This window comes from Heteronotia binoei, chromosome 21, assembly GCF_032191835.1.
Source record: "Heteronotia binoei isolate CCM8104 ecotype False Entrance Well chromosome 21, APGP_CSIRO_Hbin_v1, whole genome shotgun sequence".
Lineage (NCBI taxonomy): Eukaryota > Metazoa > Chordata > Lepidosauria > Squamata > Gekkonidae > Heteronotia > Heteronotia binoei.
The window spans coordinates 194,745,719-194,769,222 of record NC_083243.1 but is presented as its reverse complement, the minus strand read 5'-3'; the positions used below and the strand labels follow the sequence as shown (position 1 = coordinate 194,769,222).

The 23,504-nt window shown below is 45.2% G+C and overlaps 1 protein-coding gene across 1 annotated transcript; it reads left to right on the top strand.

Annotated features, from left to right (window-relative positions):
• Positions 1-1,161: 1,161 nt before the first annotated feature.
• Positions 1,162-13,909, top strand: TMEM37 (transmembrane protein 37). Its single transcript, XM_060262031.1, is given in 3 exon segments — positions 1,162-1,244; positions 13,298-13,538; positions 13,541-13,909. Coding segments are annotated over 3 exon segments (591 nt in total). The 5' UTR covers positions 1,162-1,223; the 3' UTR covers positions 13,870-13,909.
• Positions 13,910-23,504: the final 9,595 nt, after the last annotated feature.

Sequence of the window (23,504 nt, the reverse complement as noted above, 5' to 3'; positions counted from 1 at the left end):
AGGGGGGGGGGGGGATGAGTGACCATTCCTTTGTCTAAATCCATAACATCTGAAGGTGAGCTGATGTTCCAGTGAACAAAATGCACAGAGAAGGCTTTTGCTGCTTGCCAGCCTCCCTCCAGGAGAAAATGCATTTCTCCACAGATGCCAATGTAAACGTTCCGAAAGACTCCGGGTGGCTTCTGAAATCCCAAGGATGCTTCCCTTGGAGTACACTCCATTGAATAAGGTGGGACTTATTTCTGAGTAGATCCACTTAGGATTGCTCTCCTTGCCTCACAGCAGTGTACAAAAATCTGTTCTTCATTAGTCACAACATGACCACCCCCAAGCATGGCACACATGGCTATATGTTATGCAGCTCTAGAAGCTGATGTGAGATTGGTTCTTAAGTCTTCACCAGACTTGGCTACGAAAACCTAAATCAAAGGTACAGCAGTACAACAGATCCTTTTGCTTGACTGCAGGTCCAATTCTCCCCATGTAGCTGAAGCAAGTCCCTGACATTCTGGCAGCCTGGGGATATTGGAGAAGGCAATGGAAATGGCTTATGCTCATCGTTGTTTTCTGCCCCAGTGCATCCACTTGTTAGATCCAAAGCAAGCCCATGAGTTGCGGCAGAATTGCTGCAGCAAAAAGAAAAGGGGGGAGGAGGGAGGGAGACCTTCCTTCTCCTCCCTTTGGTTTGCTGACTGGTACACAGATGACTTCATGGTACATGTTGCTTTTAGGAAGGCGCCCAAGCCTACTCCTATCAGTAAAGAATTGCAAGGATTCTTGAACTATGCTTTTGTACTAGCCAAGCTACGTACCTATCTCAGCTGTGCACGTCTTCTAGCCATTTACTTTTGTGTGAATTGGTGGCATAAGAGGCCAGCACATCTGCACTTTCCCAATGCCTTGGTTCCCCAGAGCACCACCTCACCTCTTGTCTCTTTTCCCTTCCCTGGTTGCCAGTTCCAGCCGCTTTTGTCTGCCTGCCTTCCTCCTCCTCCTCCCCTGAGCTGCTGGGCTGCTGACTCAGCCAGAAGGAAAACTCAAAGGGCACTGAACAGCTCTGCCTTGAAGCAGCTTTCTTCTAGGATGTTGACAAGAGCAGCTGCTGCCTTCAGAACTCTCTTGGCTGGGCCCCTGTGGCCCTGAAATAGGGGGGTAAGACTCTCCTATCAGTTCCAGAAACAAAGCACATTCTAAGTTCCCCTCTGGAAGGAGCAGAAGTCAGCATGACAGCAATAGCAGTGCAGGTAATTGGGGGACAGTAGAGCCAGGAGTGGCTGGGAGGGTGGAATTCTCTGTTGTTTGGGAACTAGAGACAGAGTGTTGGAAATCCTGCAGGCTTGGAGCTGTGGTCCTTTGTTTGTAAGGTGCACTTGTCTCCTACTTTGTTCTACTGTTTCAGACCAACACGGCTGCCCACTTGGATCTATTTGCCCTACAGACAGAGCAGCCCCTTGCAGCCAGTTAATATGACTTCCCACCTGTTGCTCTTTGTATTCCCCCCCCCCTTTAAAAAAAGAGTTCTTCCAAATGCAAACAATAAATCCTTGTTGCTTTTGCTTTTCTTTTAAGCAAGCTTTCCATATCTGGATATATTACCGAGGAGAAACATAATGGAAAGCAGAAAGAGGCCATCTATTTTGCAAATGTAAATTGTTTCCCTTCTGAGAAATCAGTTTGGTTTCTTGTTTTCTTAAGTTTTATTTAAATCTGCACACTAATGATAAGAATCAAGCTTTCAATAATTATCCAGACAAACAATAATTTTTGAAATAGAAGATATAGTTGAGATGCATTTCAGGATTTGGGGGAAAATACATTAATCCCTGCAAAAACAACACTTTTGCTCCGCTTTCACTGTGTGGCTGTTGTTAACAAAGAATTCAGATTGTCTGTTTTCCTTTCTGTCTTGGGATGCAGTGAGGCAAAGATCTCATTCTTGGCATATACATGAAACTTCACCGTTTCAGCAATTTTCTCTCTCTCCCTCCCCCTCCCCCCCCCCCCAGGGTTTTATTGCAGGAGTTCTAGTCAAGAAAAGATGCTCAAATTTAACAGGCTGCAAAGTGAGAAATGGAAATAGCATGGCATCATCTAAGGGACTTCTAACAATGTTGTATGTTTCTTTATAATATATTTAGTATTTATAAATACTTCAGAATCCTAAAAGTACTTGTTAGTACCAGGGTACCTAAAATGCTTTGAAAAGTGCAATACACATTTGAAAGTACAATATAAACGCTAAATATCACATTATTGAATGTTATGCATAAGATTAGTTCCCAACCTAACAGAGTTCATTGGGAGCATATTTTTCTTGTCTCACTCCGTTTCCCCTCTTTTCTAAACTACATCTCCACCACTGTTCCCTCTAAGCTGAGTTAGTATGAGCTAGCTCACAGTTTTCTTTGTCTTAGCTCAGGAAGGATGGCCCCACAGCAAACTCATTTATGCAATAGCCAAATCTCTTACCAACAACTTTAATTCCAGTAGCTCACAAAGTAGAATTTTGCTCACAAGACTCCACAGCTTAGAGGTTACATTGATCTCCACACTAGGAGTGTGCAAAAAAAAAAATGGAATTAATCAGATTCAGAAATATACGGGGCCAAAAAAACTCGGAATACCATATATTTCTGAATACCAGTACTCAGAATAGCCGTATGGATGGATGTACGGCTATTTCTGAATATATGGCCCCATTATACCCTATGGCCATTGAAATCAATGGCAAAATAGGGTATATTGGAAGCCACCTGGAGGGGAAGGGAGGGGAGGGGGTTTGAGGAAGAGCCCCCAAATTTGCAGGGGATCTGCTGGGGACTTTCCCCTACAAACCCCCCAAGTCCCAAAAAGTTTGGGCCAGGGGGTCCAATTCCAGGGGCACCCAAAGAGGGTGCCCCTATCCCACCATTATACCCTATGGGCCATTGAAATCAATGGCAACATAAGGCATCATTAACTGGAGGGCAGGGGGGTTGAGGGAGAGCCCCCCAAACTACAGGAAACCCACAGGGTACTCTCCCCTACAAAACCCCCAAGTCCCAAAAAGATTGGGCCAGGGGGTCCAATTCCTGGGGCACCCAAAGCCAAACCTAACTTCACACCAGAGAATCTCTATAGGACCCAAATGCACTACATCCATCTATCTACTCTATGAACCCTGTTGGCCTGGAACCAATATAAACCCAGTTGCCAACATCACTGCCACACAAAACACAATCTGCAGACCTGGCTGCAGTAAACCCAGATGCCAGCTCTCCAGCCCTGCCCCAAACAACGCGGGGAGAGCTGGCCAAGCACAACAAGCATGCTGGTTCTGGGTCTCTCACCCAGATGCCAGCTTCCCTGCCACAGAACACGCAATCTACAGATGCCAGCTCTCCAGCCGTGCCCCAAACAATGCAGGGAGAACTGACCAAGCACAACAAGCATGCTGGTTTTTGGTCTCTCACCCAGATGCCAGCTTCCCTGGCACAGAACACACAGAACTCACCAGCCCTGCCCCAAACAACACAACTCTCAAACAAGAGAAGTGGTGGACAGATCCAAACAGATCACTAAGAAAAGTACAAGAAACTCAACTGTTAAAAAAGTGACCTTTTCAACAATAAAAAAACCTCAGGCCAAATCAGTCAACAACACCGCCCCCCCCCCCCCAAAAAAAAACAGAACCAGGAAAAGGGACAACAGGACACAATGCAAAACCAAAAGCAACAGATCCCAATCACTGAGAAAAGGCCAAGAAACTCAACTGTTAAAAAGTGACCATTTTAGTAATGAAAATTAGGTGAAACAGCCCGCCCCCCAAGAACCAGAACCAGAAGAGAAAAGGAACAACAGCAGCACAACACAGCAGCAACAAATCAAACACAGAATCCTTTTAAAACAGTAAAAATCTTAACAATATAGGAACTTTACCAACTCCTCCCCACAAAAAAACCTTCACCCTAACCCCAAGAAATCCAAGCCACCCAAATCAGGAAAAGTAAAAGGACACTGCACTTTTAAAAGTCCTCTCACTAAAGTAATATATAGGCAAATTGACAACCCCCCCACCCCAGGCCCCCACCCCCAACAGAACCCCCTAACCCTAACCCCAAATAAGCTACCCAGTACCCACCCACCCAAATCTGGATAAGTAAAGGGACTCTGAGTCTTAAAAAGTATTTTTACTAACTGAAATAAAAACAAGAACCCCACGACTGTCTTACCTTAGATGTCTTCTCTTCTCCAGGCAGGTCAGGCAAGGCTGAAAAAGAGCAGCAGCAGCTGAGGCCAAGGGCCAGCACAGCACAATCTCTGTCTCACACCAACACAGCAGCAGTGGAATGGAGTCCAGCCAGGCAGACTACTTAAAAAGGTTCTCTGGCCCTACACAGAGCAGTTTCAAAAAATACCACTGCTCTGTGATTGGCCAGAGAACACTGTTTACTTGGATACCCAAGTAAATAAAAGAACAGCAATGTTGCTGATGGCTGGGGGATTAGCGCAGCCATCAGCTACACAACAGCCTTGCAAAGCATGCATTTGCAATGCATTTTGCAAATGCATGCTTTGGATTGGCTGCTGGAGCTCTTCTCCCCCTCTGCCTCCCTCCCTGATCCCAGGGAGGCTATGGGAGACATGGGAAAAGGCTTCCAAAGGCGGGAAAGGAGGCAAGCAGCTCCCCTGAGGCTGCAGAAGCTCCTTTCCCGCCTTTTCTATGGACTTCCATATACTTCCGAATACTGATTCGGAAGTATACGGGGAGCCGTATACAGCTCCCGTATAATGGCTTCCAATTGGATTCAGAAGTATACGGTGCTGTATACTTCCAAATCAGGGGTGATTTGGAGGTTTCTTAAATTCGGCTGAACCAAATGCACACCCCTACTCCAGACACAAAAATCCAAAACCCTGTAATGTAGCCCAGTATTTATTACTGCAGTTTAAGGGCCAAGGCTGACAAATAGGGGCTTGCTAAAGCCGTCTAGTGAGCGCATAACTGAGTTGCATTTTGAACTCTGGGCTCCACAATTCAGTTGCTGCACTACAGTGTTATCTATATCTCTGTGTGTATCAGCATTGTGTCATCAGCAGAATTGCTTGACTGAATTTAGACTGACTTTCTCCCTTGTACTCTGTCAACATGGTCATTAAAGTATCATCAATTATTTTGAGTTTAATTCCTAATTGTCCACAGAAACACTAGGAGGTAGTAATTCTTACCCACTGGGCCAGTTTGGCATGGGGGTAAACTGAAGCACTGCAGGGCTGGTTTGTGCTGACGTGTGGAAAAGTGGTTCAAGGATGTGTCAAGAGATCCCTGGTTTAAATTATAGCTCCACCATAAAGCTGTTGGATGACCTGAGGCCAACCACTACTCTCTATCTTTTGGCCTTAATGTCCCCATCTGTATCACTGGCATAATAAAAGTAAAGGTAGTCCCCTGTGCAAGCACCAGTTATTTCCGAATCTGGGGTGATATCGCATCATGACATTTTCACAGCAGACTTTTTTACAAGGTGTTTTGCCATAGCCTTCCCCAGTCATCTACACTCCCCCCCCCCAGCAAGCTGGGTACTCATCCTTGGAAGGATGGAAGGCTGAGTCAACCTTGAGCCAGCTACCTGAAGAAGAAGAAGATATTGGATTTATATCCCGCCCTTCACCCCGAAGAGTCTCAGAGCGGCTCACAATCTCCTTTACCTTCCTCCCCCACAACAGACACCCTGTGAGGTGAGTGGGGCTGAGAGGGCTCTCACAGCAGCTGCCCTTTCAAGGACAACCTCTGCCAGAGCTATGGCTGACCCAAGGCCATGCTAGCAGGTGCAAGTGGAGGAGTGGGGAATCAAACCCGGTTCTCCCAGATAAGAGTCCGCACACTTAACCACTACACCAAACTGGCTCTCCCACCGGGATCGAACTCAGGTTGTGAGCAGAGCTTGGACTGCAGTACTGCAGCTGACCACTCTGCACCCTGAGGTTCTCATTGGCATAATATCAGCATGCTTTATAATGTGGTTGTGAAGATTACTGAATTATTGTATGAGAAATGCTTCAAGTATTTAGGAAATAAAATTACAAATACTACATATAGGGGAGGGTATTATTAAATTGCAACTTAACCTACATTTATTGTGCAATTATGTGGTACACATGGGCCAAGTCATAAACTGTGGTAAAGCATCATACCTCAGTTATTTAGCTACATTCATTCGGAGTATTAATTATTTTGTTATAATTAACCCATACTAAGGGACAGTTCACATAGGCTCTTGGTATGAACACCAGATACATGCTGGGATTCATGAATTAGTCTATGGCTCCCAAATCTCCTGCATGTACACACATACCTCATTGCACATAGAAAGCCACAAAATACCCAGGGTGTGTTTTAACACAATATTCTTTCCTTGAATGGCTGGTGGATCATATGTATAGGATATATGAGTCATGTGCCCTACAACATTGAACACTTAGAGAAAGGTGTATGCAAGTTTAAGACTTGCTCCCACAGTTGCTTGCAAGTACAGCCTATGCACAATGGACTTTGTGATTGTTTTATTAGTTCCTTCTGTCCATCAGCATTTTTTAAACCACATAAATCTTTGGTAGGGCAAACCACAGGTATCCAATTTGTACTTTCAGAGATGTTAGATCAGAGGTCCCCAACCTTTTTGAAAGTGTGGGCACATTTGAAATTCTGAGGTACGGTGGTGGACATAACCATAACAAGGTTGGTGCAGGAGGAGAAGCCAACCACAAAATGTCAAGGAGCAAGGTTATGCATAACTCCCATAGTAATTCTTCAATGTTTAAGGCAGAAGCTCTGTTTAATAAGATGCCTTTTTATGTGTGCAGCCAATGAGAAGCACGGCCGTGCACAGGCTCCATCTGGCCCTGCTCACTTTCTGTAGAAACACTTGTGGGCATCATGCTGGGGACCTCTGTTCTAGATTCTAATCACGGATCTGGCAATATATTCCAGCACATAACTGAGAGGTCAGCTTCATAAGAAAGTCAGTGCCCCTTAGAAGAAGAAGATGATATTGGATTTATATCCCGCCCTCCACTCCGAAGAGTCTCAGAGCGGCTCACAATCTCCTTTACCTTCCTCCCCCACAACAGACAACCTGTGAGGTGGGTGGGGCTGGAGAGGGCTCTCACAGCAGCTGCCCTTTCAAGGACAACCTCTGCCAGAGCTATGGCTGACCCAAGGCCATGCTAGCAGGTGCAAGTGGAGGAGTGCGAAATCAAACCCGGTTCTCCCAGATAAGAGTTTGCACACTTAACCATTACACCAAACTGGCTCTCCTTGCAGAAAGGGCTTCACAATAATGGAACACTTGGGCAGCATGAAGTAATTTTGTGGGTGCAAGGTGATAAATGTGCATTCCAAATATTCCCCTCAAGACAGAGACAGATTGAGAATGGTCTGTTGCCTTTCTGGAATGTGTGCAGGTTAGCTGGCCATTCTCCATTTACTATCACATCAGTCAGTTGTAGACCTACACTTTTGGAACTCTGAAGCTTGAACTGTTATGGGGGCCCCTTCTCAACCAGCAACAATAGGACAACACCCATCAAGGTCCAAAGGGCCTTGCTGCCTTTACATGGACCTCGAGGCCCAAATGGCAGAAAGTGGAGTGGTGGAGTGGAGCCCTTGAAAATGAACTGTAGAACTATTAAGCCATGCACCAACAAAGGATTCGAGGACCCAGCTGCTGAAATGTAGGCTGACAAGCTCAGCAAGCCCATACAGCTGGGGTTTCGGGTGCTGCAAGCCTCTGAAAAAAAATTGAAATTTGACCAATTGCAGGGACATTTTGAGGCTATGTGAAACAGAGCATATTCTAAGGTCACTATTACGTCAACCCATTGGCTTATGATTCTGTCACTAAAATAGCCTTATTTTAATAACAAATACTTTTTTAAAAAGCCATCAATTTTGTTGAAAAATTCACTCAATTAAAAAAAAAAGTTGCTTCAGGGGCCTTCCAGGATTAGGGGACCTGAAGCTTAAACTTCATTAGTCTCATAGTAGATCCACCCCAGCATCAGCACAAGGATCCAACTCCTGAAGTTCTGTGGATACAAGAGTGAAAAGGGAACTGCTGCCCCCCTTACTTGCATAGTCTGATATAGAAAACCACCAAGAAACAATTTTTTTTTAGGGTTTGTAGAATCTTTCGGGATCAAGTGCCGTGTTCTACTGGAGAAAGTTTTCCTTTCCTTTCCTTCCTTTCTCCAGTAGAACATGGCACTTGATCCCGAAAGATTCTACAAACCCTAATGATGTTACCAGCCGTGAAAACCTGAAATCTTTGATAATTTTTTTTTAGTTATAGAGTTAATACATTCAATTTCAACATAATATTCTATCACAAGCCAGTGTATATAATAAGAATCAACCTTTTTCTTTTACAACCCTCCAACCCATTTATTTACTTATTTATTTTAGTATATTTCTATTCCGCCCATTCCCTGTAGGGCTCAGGGCGGAGTACAACATATGATGAAACAATAAAATGCAATAAAAACGTTCTATAAACAGACAACTTAACAGCACTCAGATGACCATGTCATCGCATATTGCCCAGCCTAGCCAGCTCACATCATGATATCTCACGGGGATGGCAGTTGTTATTCCATTTCCTGCACAGATGACAGTGCTGGCCGAGGAAGCCAACCAGATCAAGAATAGACACCCGCAGCCTCAGCTAAAAGCCTGACGGAACAGCTGTATGGAAGGCTAATAAGCCAGGCAGGGCCTGGATCTCAATAGGGAGCTGATTCCACCAGGTCGGGGCCAGGACTGAAAAAGCCCTGGACCTAGTTGAGGTGATGCAGGCATCTCTTGGGCCAGGGATGGCCAACAGATGTTGGGAGGCCGAATTTCACGACCACCTGGGCATATATGGAAGGAGACGGTCCCGCAGGTATGTTGGTCCCAAGCTGCTTAAGGCTTTAAATGTTAGAACGAAAACCTTAAAGCGGATCCGGTACTCAATGTGCAGCCAATGCAGACTGCGGAGCGCCAGCCGAATGCGCACCCGTAAAGTCAGCAGGCGAGTCACTGCATTCTGCACCTACTGCAGTTTCTGGATCAGTCTCAAGGGTAAGCCAGCATAGAGTGAGTTACAGTAGTCTGCTCTGGAAGTGACCATTGCATGGATCACTGTAGCCAGGTCCTGGGGGGGATAGATATGGTGCTAGCTGCCTGATCTGCCGAAGATAACAAAAGGCAAAACTGGCAACCATCGTGATCTGGGCCTCCATGGGAAGGGAGGCATCCAAGGTCACTCCTAAGCTCTTCACCTGTTGGGCTGGCACCAATGTGGCACTGTCCAAAGCTGGGAGCTCGATGCCCATCCCCATCCCACCCCAACTCAGGTACAGGACCTCCGTCTTAGCTGGATTCAATTTCAGACGGCTCTGTTGCAACCACCCAGCCATGGCTCGCAATGCCTCAGACAACTGGTCAGGGGTGGCAACTGGCCGGCCACTCATCAACAGATAGAGCTGAGTGTCATCAGCATACTGGTGGCAACCCATCCCAAAACCTCGGGCAATCTGGGCAAGGGGGCATATATAGATGTTAAATAATATTGGCTAGAGAATGGCTCCCTGTGGCATTCCACATACAAGTTGATGCCACAAGGAAGTCTGCTTGCCAAGCACCACCCTTTGTCCCTGTCCCTGGAGAAAGGAGGAAAACCATTGTAAGGCCATCCCCTGAACTCCGGCAACGGCAAGGCGGTGGGTCATAAGGTCATAATCAACCATGTCAAATGCTGCTGACAGATCAAGAAGTATCAGGAGTGCTGACCCACCTTGATTCAGGTGCCGTCTTAGGTCATCTGTGAGAGTGACTAGGACAGTTTCCTTCTCATGGCCCAGGTGAAAGCCAGACTGGAATGGGTCCAAGGCAGATGTCTCATCTAGGAAAACCTGTAACTGCTCCACCACTGCTTTCTCAACTACCTTGCCCAGAAACAGTAAATTCAAAACTGGGCGGTAGTTGGCCAAGATCCCAGGGTCTAATGATAGTTTTTTCAAAAGTGGGCAAACCATTGCTTCCTTCAATTTCTCTGGGAAGGTCCCTGTTGAAAGGGACAAGCTGACAATATCACCCAGGGAGTCCCTGATACCATCCCGGCAGGCTTTCACCAGCCAGGATGGACAGGGGTCAAGTGGGAGGCTTCACTGCAGCCAGGATCCTGTCCACATCCTCCAGCAAGAGCCCGCTGAAGCAGTCCAAGATAGGACCAGAAGACAGCCAAGAGACTTCCAGCTCATGTGCTGTATCAATCGTGGCAGGGATGTCCTGGTGGAGAGTCAGGATTTTTTCTGCGAAATATGTCGCAAAAGCCTCAGAGCCAATATCCAATTCTTTACCATTTTGTTTGCCTGATGGCAAGACTGTTTGTCTGCAAGGTTCCCTCCACAAGTCCCAGCAATTCTTTTATGGGAATCACAGTGGGCTGCTGGGGAGATGGGAAAGGCAGGGAAAAGATCTCTGCCTATCAGCAGAAAACCAATAAAATACAGCAGCTACTATGATGAGGAGGAAATACTTGGATACTTCCCCAATGCCAAGATAGTTGAAATCTGTTCCTCTTGCTATCCAGTATATTCTGAATGTGAGCAAGTACAAAACAGGGATATTTTATCTATCTTATTTGAGAGCATGAAGTATCTCTTATAAACTGCAACCAGTGATCCTGCAGAGAGCACGCAAAGGCAGAACAAGATGGAAGGTTATGGAGTTCCAATCTAGCCTTAGATCAGAGTTGAAGAGCTGTGGTGGCAGTCAGAAGCACATGTATTGGACTTATTCATACACAATCCTTTATAAACCCTGAGATGTGCACATGGGGGTTGAATCTTAGTGGCAGCCAAGAACATGCATGTGCCTGCTAAATAAAAACTGTGTATTAATTACATCAGAAAAATATGGTGTCTCATTGCTGCTTCGAGTAGCTATCAGCCAAGGCACTACATGTAAAACCCTAAAGTGGAGCACAATGTTTGTGTTCAATAGCTGGATTCAAATGTTTTGCATCCTTTCCCCTCTTACTGTATGGCTCCTCTCAGGAACCTCAGGACTTCAATGTAATGTTTAGACCTCCCTCCCACTTAGCCATCCTGGTAGCACAAGCAATTATATTTAGTTAAAACAGGAAAAGATACAACATGTTACAATGTTCAACAAAATCACAGTGTTAAGGCCTCACCCCAAAGTCTTATGGGGCAGGTGACCTTCCATGTCTAAGTCGTACAGATCCTGTAGAAATGGTGCTAGTGAGCATTGTCTATGACACGGCATCCAGAAAGGTGGGGTTCCCTGGTGAAGAGCAGAGGATGAAGGACATCGCTCCTGGTAAGTGACAGAAGAGCAGACAGGAGCTCCTGCAGGGTGTCTTTCTGACTTCCTTTCAGCTTCCTGCTAGTCGTCTTGATCAGACTTCCACAAGGCAGCAGCCTGCTTACATCTGAAAGGAAAGATTCAGGTGGGTAGTTGTGTTGGTCTAAAGAATAAATATTTCTAAAGAACAAAGTTTGAGTCCAGTGGCACCTTTAGACCAACAAAAGTTTTATTCAAAGTAAAAGTTGTAAGATTTGCAAGTAACTCTCAGGTAGACTTCTCTTTCACAAAGATAGATGAAGCTTTATTAGCGATTTGCTACAAGCATTATCTTCCCTGATGGGGCATTGCCAGGAATGAATGCCAAGCAAACTGTTCTAAAATAGCCCAGTATTCCCTCTCCCCACCTACACCCAACGTTCTAGCCAAAACAGTAAAAGACATTCTTTAGGCTAACTAAAACACTATATAGTTCAAAGAGTGTTATCAGAAGGCTGTGGCGAGATGGCATATGTGTGTGTGTGGGGGGGGGGGGGGGGTTATATATGAGTGTTTCCAGATCTCAGATAATTCACATGGGAATGTGTTTCATGTTGTGACTCAATTCTCCCAAAGATGAGAGATATCCCCCAGATGGTCAGGCATGAAAAAGGATCGAGAGAAGGAATGGGGGAGGGGGGAAGGAACAAGGAAAGAGAAAGGGAAGAGATGTGAACCTTGGCAAGCAGTATACTTCAATAGTCAGCTCTATGGCTATAACAAAGGCACCTTGCGGTTTATAACAGCAATGCATAGCAGAAAACTGGGAGGGGTTCTGACATAAGCTTCCGTGTGCACGCACACGAAAGCTTATACCTTGAATAAAACTTCGATGGTCTTAAAGGTGCCAGTGGATTCAAATTTTCATTTGAAAGGAAAGCTCCTTTTCAGTTTCCAGAACAGATACTTCGTTATTCCTTCCACCGAATAGGGTCAGAGCAATCAAAGCTTGCATGAGACAGCAGGAGGTTGTCACAGTCATAAATTTTAGCTCCACACAGGCATTTTTATAAAGCAAATAATGCTCCTCCCCTCAAGTACGCAAATTAGATTACTGCCTTTACAAACTTTCCCTGCTGTGCCATTTTCTGCCAGTAAGTGGCTGCTTTCTTTTCTTTCTTTTGTAAAGCATTATGTACTTTATTTTTTAATCCTGTGTTATAGAACACCACAGAATAGATACCACAATTTTAAAACAAAAAAAAGCCCTGGCTTATTTGGAGAAAGATCCGGGTGGGCAGCCGTGTTGGTCTGAAGTTAATAGAACAAAGCTAGTGTCCCGTAGCACCTTTAAGACCCACAAAGTTTTATTCAGATCGTAAGCGTTAGCGTGCATGAACACTTCATCAGCACATGAAATCTTACATTCTGAATAAAACTTTGTTGGTCTTAAAAGTGCTACGGGACACTAGCTTTGTTTTATTTGGAGAAAACTGTCGCATTTGCCAATATTCTTGCGTCATTTAGGTATGTTAAAATTTCCACTTTCTTGAATGCTTCTTTCCCCTGTTTTCATGCTGACATTCTCAAAAAATGTTCAATAATAATAATAATAATAATAAATTTATTTTTATATCCCGCCCTCCCCCGCCAAAGGCAGGCTCAGGGCGGCTAACACGACACAGTATATACCGTGATTACAGTAAAATACAATATTATTGCAAACAATTGGACAGTTAAAACAAATAAATTACATTCATAAGTTAAATTAAAATTAATCAGCAGTTAAACCGTTATAAATTCTAAACTTCAAAGTATATAGAAATGATTCCAAAAATCATGACTGTTTCTGAATATTCTTTTTGAATCAGCCTCAACAATTCTTGCCATCTGTTTGGTAGCCATAATTTAAATGAAATGTGGAATGCATGTTTTAACATTCTTTTCTTTTGGGAACTTCTCTTTAAGGCGCAGCAGCTATTTGCTGACAGAAAATCCAAGAGATCATTCTTTGAGACACTCATAAGAAGCCTAATTATCCTCTGTGTTGCAATAGCAATAGTCCTGTCATCCATTTCCGTGTGTGATGGTCACTGGCTTTTTGCGAAAGGAAAACTCCTTGGATTGTGGCACTTCTGTGTCTTTGGGAACAATAGTGCCCTGAAATGTACCACTAGTCTTACGCTGGCCAGCATCAGTGGGCTCACTGTTGAATGACTCTTGCAAGAAGTATGGTGTCTTTTGCTGTTGTGGTAGCAATCTTTGGCCTGGAACTCCTAATGGTCTCTCAAGTATGCGAAGACATCAGCTCAAGAAAGAAGTGGTCTGTGGGCTCAGTCCTCCTCCTCCTCTCATTTGTGCTCTCATCCAGTGGAGTTTTGAGCTTCTTGATCCTTCTAAGAGACTACGTCACCTTTATGGGCTTTACATTAACCTACTGGTGTGAGTTCATTGCCACCTTCCTTTTCTTCCTTAATGGAATCAGCGGGCTTCACCTTAACAACATAACATTTCCTCAGAACAGTATGAGAAAAAATTAAGAATGCTGGATGTCAGTTCTGCTAACCGCAGCATGTCAGAACTCTGGTGCACAAAAAAAGCCACCCAAGTTCTTGGAGCACATACCAAACATTTTGCAGCTGTATACCACTTTCAGAGGATGTGTCCAGGATAAGTTGAAAATGGATGTTTGACTTGGGAAAGCTGGACATTAAGGCCAGCAGGGGGTTATTTAAAAATAATAATAATGTAACTGTCAATGATAGTGGAATAAGAAATGAGTGATTTTTATAATCCAAAGCTTAATACATCAGGCTAATAGTTCCAACCCAGCTTTGATAAACCATGAGTAGCAGTACAAACCTATGCAGAGTTACTCTGGCTAATGGACTTAAACTACAGTAACTCTGCACAGAATTGTACTTCAAGTCCTGATGACAATAATGTGAAGTGCCGTGTCCTGGATAGTGCAGGCGAGCCTGATCTTGTCAGATCTTGGAAGCTAAGCAGGGCAAGTATTTGGGTGGGAGATCTCCAGAGAACACCAGGGGTTGGAGACAGAGGCACTTCTCCATGCCCAAGCAGGAGTTGCCAGAGATCACCATGATTTCCAGGTCTGAGTGCACAAAATTCAAGAAAGAAAGAAAGACTGATTAACAAATATCATTACTTTCAATGAGGCTTAAGTAACAACTAACTTCAGATGTTTTACACAAATTCAGTATAGTACTGGAACGAGACAAATACTGAGCACATTATTCTTCTGCTAAATCTTGGTTTGTTCACTCCTGCATTGCTATAGTTAGGAAACATTTGTGCAAAGCAGGATATTGGAAAACACAAAGCGGATAATCAGCTTCTGATAAACCTAGATATTTTACATGTTAGTATGGCCTAGGTTAAACCATTAGTTGAGCTTTGCTCCTCATCAGTTCCTTCATGACACCATATAAACTTCATCTACAATTCCAATACTTTATCATATTAGTGATAACGTTATATCGTATGCTATGGTGTATCTTACATTCTTTGGGGTCATTTCTTCAACCAAGTCTTTCATGGTGGTAATGTTATTCTGCTTAATACAGAGATGATCTCATCTCCTCCCATCCATGGCCATCCATGGGGTAACTCAGAGGCATCGAACTCATTTCTTATAGATGTCACTTTGTCAGAATGGGCCATGTGTGCCATAAAATGTAATGCAAGGTATTGAAGACATAAACTTTTTAAAAATAATTTCAGATGCCAAATGGCAATAACAGACTTGATTGGAGTAGGTGTGCAGATATCAGCGCTGGTAATGAGACAGGAAACCTAGGTCTCAATTTGGTCCGGGATTCAGTCCAGGAGGATGCACAAAATAAATGCAAATAAGTCTGAAGAAGTGAGAAGTGACTCACAAGAGCTCATACCCTACTGCAATTTTTGTTAGTCTTCAAGGTGCTAATGACTCTTAGGGTGTTTTCGCACTCACGTTTTACTGGCGCCACGACCCTCCTCACGCCGGCGGATCTGCAGTGATTTCGCACCAGAAGCGCCGGCGCAGCCCATTGCGCCGGCTACTTCCGTCGCTAAGCCAGCGCAAACGTTTTCCTGCATCTTTGCGATTTCCGTTTGCGCTGGGTTAGCGACGGAAGTAGCCGGCGCTTCTGGGTGCGCCGGCGCTTCTGGTGCGAAATCCATGCAGATTCGCCGGCGTCAGGAGGGTCGTGGCGCCAGTAAAACGTGAGTGCGAAAACGGCCTTACTCTTTCTACTGCTGTTAAAAACCACAACATGCAAAAAACAGTGAGTGAACATTTTAATCTTCCAGGACATTCCGTTGCTGACCAAAGAATAGCAGTTCTCTTACAAAGGAATTTAAAAAGGAAATTAGAAAGAGAGACTGCTGAATTGTAACTGATAATAAAGCTCAAGACAATGCATCCTCCTGGACTGAAATGAGACCTACGTTTCTTCTCTCATTATCAAAGACTACTATTGTCATTTGGTGTCTGAAATCACTTTCCAAGATATAAGGACAGATGGACTCACATTTTAGCCGTATCTGAAGAAGTGAGCAGTGACTCATGAAAGCTCATGCCCTGCAGCCACAAATCTAGTTAGTAGTGAAGGTGTTACTGGACTCTTGCTCCCTTCCATTAATAAAGACTGCAAGCTGTGCTGCGAAGTTTCTTTTTTTCCTTCATCTGTTAGAACTGGAAAGGGGGATCTCTCTAAGTGAAATAATGTTGATTTAAGACTGGACAAAATGCAATGAAACAGTTAAAAAGCAAGGGGGGAAGTGTACTGTGAAGAAAAGCAGCCAGTGAGGTGGAAGGAGAGAGAGGAAGACGTGATGAACTGGAATATATGGAACCATAACGTATTTTAAAATACTTCGGCATCTACTTCCAGTCATTAAACTATGGAATTCAAAGCAAGTGTTGCCATTCCCAATCAGGGTCTTTTTGAAAAAAATAAAATCCCAGATAGGCAAAGAGAAATCTAATCAATTTTTTTTTTTTAAAAAATAACTTTTCAGAAGAAGCCAAAATAATTTCCTTTTAATTCCCTTATCCCAGATGTATCTCTTTCCTGCCCCCAAATGTGTGTGAGATCATGTCTCAACGTAAACAGCAGAGCAGAGCAATCCTAATGTAAATTGTGCTTGCCAGAAGGATTCCCCTCCCTCGCTCTCTCTGAAGAAGTGCTTGCACGCAAAAGCATATACCTGGAATAAAACTTTTGTTAGTCTTAAAGTTGCCACAGGGCTCTGTCTCTTGCTCTCTCTCTTTCTGACACATCCCCATGCTAAGGACGCTGCCCCCTTTAAGAAGACATGCAGTGGTGCCCAGTCTAAACAATACTTCTAGTGCCACAAGCTTCCATTTGGAGTGCCACCAAGAAGCCTGTATTCCAAAAGATATTTGAATAAGGAACTATTCTGACTGCTTGCCCCCTGCACCCCAAAATACAGGATGGACCACCACATGCCATACATACCTACATTCAGGGCACTCTGCCCTTTGACAGGACAAGTGCTGCCTCATGGTCCCAAGAGTGGTTCTCATGCCAGCTGCTCCAGAGCAAGGAGTCCCCAGGACACTCAAAGAGGCAGACACTGGGGCCAGGCTGTACCCCAAAACAATATTTGGACCACCCCAGGTGACACATCCCCATGCTCGGGACACTGTCCCCTTCAAGAAGACATGCAGAGGGGCCCGGTCCAAACACTGGTTCTGGCACCACAAGCTTCCAATTGGGGGGCCACCTAGAAGCCTGTATTTTAAAGGAGATTTGAATAAGGAACTATTTTGATTTGGAGCCCTCTACATCCCAAAAAGTAATATGGACCACCACATGCAATACACCCCCACATTCAGGGGATTCTGTCTTTCGAGAGGACATGTGCTGGTTCCTGATCCAAAGGATGGTTCTCGTGCCAGCTTCTCCAGAGCATGGTGCCCCCAGGAGACTCCAAGAGGCAGACACTTTGGCCAGGTTGTTCCCCAAAGCAATATTTGGACCACCCCAAGAGACACATCCGCGTGCTCAGGACGCTGTCCCCTGCAAGAAGGCATGCTGTGCTGCCCAGTCCAAACAGTACTGGGGGTTAAACCTTTTCTTGCACACAGACACCCCCCTAATAGCAAAGAAATCCTCACCCTCAACAATACAATCTCTCACTTGAGCATGGACACTGGTCTCAAAGCTTGCAGTAAACTCAAGTGCCAACTTTGCTGCCGCACACACCCAGACAACACAGCCACTGGGCCTAAGAGCATCAACTGCACCATCTCAGGCTCATTCACTTGTTTCTCTTCCAACATTATATAAGCCATTAAATGCCAACAATGCCCTTCCGTTCTCTACACAGGGCAAACAGTTCTCTACATAGGTTGGTATCCCAATGTCTTTGTGTTTTAGAATAATATCAGAATAATGTTTTTTTGTGTTGACATACCCAAATAAGGGATATTGGCTGTTTATCTCATCATATATACTAAACCCATCTCTCGCTATATTTTAATGTATTCCTTTTTTTCTAATGGCAAACTAGAAGGATGTTTGGGACTTGGGTGTGGTACATTAGCATCAAAGGTGGGGCAAGAATCCATTGAGCCCAGACGGGCCCATCATTCTGAACTTGAGAATTAATTCAGATTTAGAAATCTCAGTTTCTTACCATGAATTGAAGCTTGGAAGACTGTTACTCCCTATTCAGCACCAAAATGGCTTTCACCCTAAAGGGGTATAAAAGCTGGCAAATCACTGGTTCCTTTATCCAATGTACTTTGAAAGACAGGACTTTACAGTGGTCTCCCAAAACCAGGAGAGCCAGTTTCGTGTAGTGGTTAAGTGTACAGACTCTTATCTGGGAGAACCGGGTTTGATTCCCACTCCTCCACTTGCACCTGCTGGCATGGCCTTGGGGCAGCCATAGCTCTGGCAGAGGTTGTCCTTGAAAGGGCAGCTGCTGTGAGAGCCCTCTCAGCCCCACCCACCTCACAGGGTGTCTGTTGTGGGGGAGGAAGGGAAAGGAGATTGTGAGCTGCTCTGAGACTCTTCGGAGTGGAGGGCGGGATATAAATCCAATATCTTCATCTACCTCACAGGGTGTCTATTGTGGGGGGGGGGAAGGGAAAGGAGATTGTGAGCCACTCTGAGACTCTTCGGAGTGGAGGGCGGGATATAAATCCAATACCTTCATCTACCTCACAGGGTGTCTGTTGTTGGGGAGGAAGGGAAAGGAGATTGTGAGCCACTCTGAGACTCTTCGGAGTGGAGGGCGGGATATAAATCCAATATCTTCATCTACCTCACAGGGTGTCTATTGTGGGGGGGGGGGGAAGGGAAAGGAGATTGTGAGCCACTCTGAGACTCTTCGGAGTGGAGGGCGGGATATAAATCCAATACCTTCATCTACCTCACAGGGTGTCTGTTGTTGGGGAGGAAGGGAAAGGAGATTGTGAGCCGCTCTGAGACTCTTCGGAGTGGAGGGCAGGATAGAAATCCAATATCTTCATCTACCTCACAGGGTGTCTGTTGTGGGGGAGGAAGGTAAAGGAGATTGTGAGCCGCTTTGAGACTCTTCAGAGTGGAGGGAGGGATATAAATCCAATACCTTCATCTACCTCACAGGGTGTCTGTTGTGGGGGAGGAAGGGAAAGGAGATTGTGAGCCGCTCTGAGACTCTTCGGAGTGGAGGGCGGGATATAAATCCAATATCTTCATCTACCTCACAGGGTGTCTGTTGTGGGGGAGGAAGGTAAAGGAGATTGTGAGCCGCTTTGAGACTCTTCGGAGTGGAGGGAGGGATATAAATCCAATATCTTCATCTACCTCACAGGGTGTCTGTTGTGGGGGAGGAAGGGAAAGGAGATTGTGAGCCGCTCTGAGACTCTTTGGAGTGGAGGGCGGGATAGAAATCCAATATCTTCTTCTTCTTCCCAAAACAAAGTGTGTAGTACCATACTTTTTAGTCGCCGGCATGAGAACCGCTCTTTGGATCATTAAGCAGAACATGCCCTCTTGAAGGGCAGAGTCACCTGAACATGAGGCAGCACATGTCTTCTCGAAAGGCAGAGTTCCCTGAATGTGGGGGTGTATGGCATTTTTTTTATTATTATTAATTTTTATTTGTATCCCGCCCTCCCCGCCTATGCAGGCTCAGGGCGGCTAACAACATTCAATAGGACATAATAGAAATACAATAATTAAAACACATTAAACACATTAAACACATTAAAATTATAAAACAGCATAACATTTTTTAAAACAACACTAATCCAGCATATATAGTCTATAACATATATACTCTATAGTTTAACGACAGCAGAGGTGTTCCGGGCGCTGTTACATATTTAAATATTTAAATAGTGGCAAGAATTATTGAAGAATCACTTTATTGGATCCTCCGTTCAGTCATCCTCTGTCAGCATTCTGAGAAAGCCTGCCTAAAGAGGATGGTCTTGCAGGCCCTGCGGAACTGATCTAAGTTCCGCAGGGCCCGCACCTCCTCCGGGAGTTGATTCCACAGGCTGGGGGCTGCCACGGAGAAAGCCCGTGCCCGTGTGGTCTGTAATTTTGCCTCCCTTGGCCCAGGGACAGTCAGCTTGTTCTTCCCTGCTGACCTCAGTGCTCTTTGGGGCTTGTATGGGGAGAGACGGTCCTTCAGGTAGGCAGGTCCTCGGCCATATAGGGCTTTAAAGGCATGTGGTGGTCCATATTGCTTTTTGGGGTGTAGAGGGTGAGCAATCAAAATAGTTCTTAATTCAAATCTCCTTTGAAAAATAGGCTTCTAGGTGGCACCCCAATTGGAAGCTTGTGACTCAGAAACCAGTGTTTGGACCGGGCCCCTCTGCATGTCTTCTTGAAGGGGACTGTATCCCGAGCATGGGAATGTGTCACTTGGGGTTGCCCAAACATTGTTTTGAGGTACAGCCTGGCCCCAGTGTCTGCCTCTTTGAGTGTTCTGGGAACACCTTGCTCTGGAGCAGCTGGCATGAGAACCGCTCTTTGGACCATGAGGCAGCACGTGTCTTCTTGAAGGGCAAAGTGGCACTCCAAATGGAAGCCTTTGGCACAGGAACTATTTTTTGGAACGGGCAGCAATGCATGTGTACTTGCAGGGGACAGTTTCCTGAACATGGGGGATGTGCCACTTGTGGTGGTACAAATATTGTTATAAGGGTACAGCATGGTGTCAGTGTCTGCCTCTTTGAGTGTCCTGGGGGCAGCTTACTTCGGAGCGGCTAGCACGAGAACTGCTTATTGGACCATGAGGTAGAAGATGTCTTCTTGAAAGGCAGAGTCCCCTGAACATGGGGGTGTATGGCACGTGGTGGTCCATCTTGCTTTTTGGGGAATAGAGGGCCCCAAATCAAAATAGTTCCTTGTTCAAATCTCCTTTGAAATACAGGCTTCTAGGTGGCACCCCAATAGGAATCTTGTGGTGCTGGAAGCAGTGTTTGGACCGGGCACCCCTGCATATGTTCTTGAAGGGACAGTGTCCCGAGCGTGGGGATGTGTCACCTGTGGTGGTCCAAATATTGTTTTGGGTTATAGCCTGGTGCCAGTGTCTGCCTGTTTGAGTGACCTGGGGGCAGCTTGCTTTGGAGCAGCTGGCACAAAAACCGCTCTGTGGCCCATGAAACAGCACGTGTCTTCTCGAAGGGCAGAATCCCCTGAACCAGGGGGTGTATGATATATGGAGGTCCAGAGCTTATTTTGGGGTTCAGAGCTTTCAAACTCTCTTCAGTGTTTTTGATTGAATTCACAAATAAGGAATGAATAAGGAACTACAAATTAGGAACCAACTTCAGCCTCCTTGTAGCGCCACACCTTTTAGAAGCTGGCATGAGCTCTTTGGACCATGTCCTCTCAAAGGAAGCACATGTCCTCTCGAAGGGCAGAGTCCTCTGAACGTGGAGGTATATGGCATGTGGTAGTCCAAAGTGCATTTTGATATGCAGAGGGCAAGCAATCAAAATAGTTCCTTATTCAAATCTTCTTTAAAATACAGGCTTCTAGGTGGCACCCCAATTGGAAGCTTGTGGTGCTGGAACCAGTGTTTGGACCAGGCAGCACTGCACGCCTTTTTGCAAGAGACAGTGTCCCGAGCGAGGGGATGTGTCACTTGGGGTTGTCCAAATATTGTTTTGGGGTACAGCCTGTCCCCAGTGTCTGCCTCTTTGAATGTCCTGGGGGTACCTGGTCTGGAGCAACTGGCATGAGAACTGCTCTTTGGATCATCATGTCCTCTCAAAGTGCAGAGTTCTCTGAATGTGGGGGTGTATGGCATGTGGTGGTCCAAAGTGCATTTGGGGTGCAGACGGCAAGCTGTCAAAACAGTTCCTTATTCAAATCTACTTCGGAACACAGGCTTCTAGGTGGCACTCACAATGGAAGTTTGTGGCACTGAAACCATTGTTTAGACTGGGCAGCACTGTATGTCTTCCTGCTGGGGACAGTGTCCCAAGCGAGGGGATGTGTCACTTGGGGTGGTCCAGATATTATTTTGGTGTACAGCCTGTCCCCAGTGTCTGTCTGTTTGAGTGTCCTGGGGGGGGACCTTGTTTTGGAGAAGCTGGCACAAGAACCGCTCATTGGACCATGAGACAGCACATGTCCTCTCGAAGGGCAGAGTGCCCTGAACATGGGGGTGTATGGCATATGGTGGTCCAAAGTGCATTTTGGGGTGCAGAGGGCAAGCAATCAAAATAGTTCCTTATTCAAATTTCCTTTAAAATACAGGCTTCTAGGTGGCACCCCAATTGGAAGCTTGTGGTGCCGAAACCAGTGTTTGGACCGGGCACCTCTGCATGTCTTCTTGAAGAGGACAGTGCCCCGAGTGTGGGGATGTGTCACTTGGGGTGGTCCAAACATTGTTTTGGGGTACAGCTTGGACCCAGTTTCTGCATCTTTGAGTGTCCTGAGGGTATTTTGCTCTGGAGCAATTGGCACGAGAACCACTCATTGGACCATGAGGCAGCCCGTGTCTTCTCGAAGGGCAGAGTCCCCTGAAGAAGAGGGTGTATGATATATGGGGGTCCAGACCTTATTTTGGGGTTCAGGGCTTTCAAACTCTCTTCAGTGATTGTGGTTGAATTCACTAATAAGGAATGAATAAGGATCTGCAAATAAGGAAGCAATTTCAGCCTCCCAGGCAAGACAGCCCTGAAGCACTGTGTCTGCAGTCCTGACAGGGTTGGATAAAGGCACTCTCAGAACCTTCGTAGTGTCACTTCTGTCAAGATCGATCAGGAATCAACTCAACAAGCTCTGTCTTATGAAAACAGGTAGAGTTTATTAGTTTTGATATAAGAGTTAAAACCTTCCAGCCCAGGGGGCTGCATTTGCTAGGAATGAAACTAACAGTTACAAGGAGTGATAAAATAGTCAAGTCGTGTGAGCAAATGGTGCTCATCCACTCCTCCCACCTTTTCGTTTTCAAAAAGTTTTATTAGTTCCAGAAAGAAAGACAAGATAAGGAGAGGGGATTGGGAGATAAAAGACACCTTACATTCTGTTGCTATTTTATCTAGAAATTCTTTCTAAACTTATAATTCTACATTAACTTTTTATCATAGCTTATCCTCTATTATTTTATCGCAACTGCATCAATTCCATTTTACATTTTATAATATGTTCTTTTTGTTAAAATTTACTAAATTTGAGAATTCAATAAAAACAAATGTTATACTATAAAGTACAGGGAAAAAAAGAAAAATAAGTTCACATCAGAGAACCCACCTTTTCACACACCAGATGGTATAGCATCAGAAGACATCACAGTTTGGAACACTTATGCCTCCAAGGCCAGTCACATATCCCGGTCATAGGAGGATTATTCCATTCCATTCCAGGCACCACAGCCCTGTTTCCTTGGCAACTAGATAAGTGATGGGCTACAAAAATGCAGAGCACTAAATTACAAAGCAAAGAGCATCATTCCTCCTCCTTCACAGTATGCAGGCACAGTAAACATGCAGCAGAAAGAGTTACCACAAAGCATCAGTTCTTCACAGTACAATAAAAGTGTGCAGAAAATCCCTGGAGCAGCGCTCCAGAAGAGAAGCCGGGCCTGCACTGGCCACGTTGCCCAGCTTCTCTCAGGCAATACTGCCAGTGTGGGACTAGCTTCTATTTCTGGAGAGAGACCTCTCTGCTGCCCACGGATCCTGGGGCTG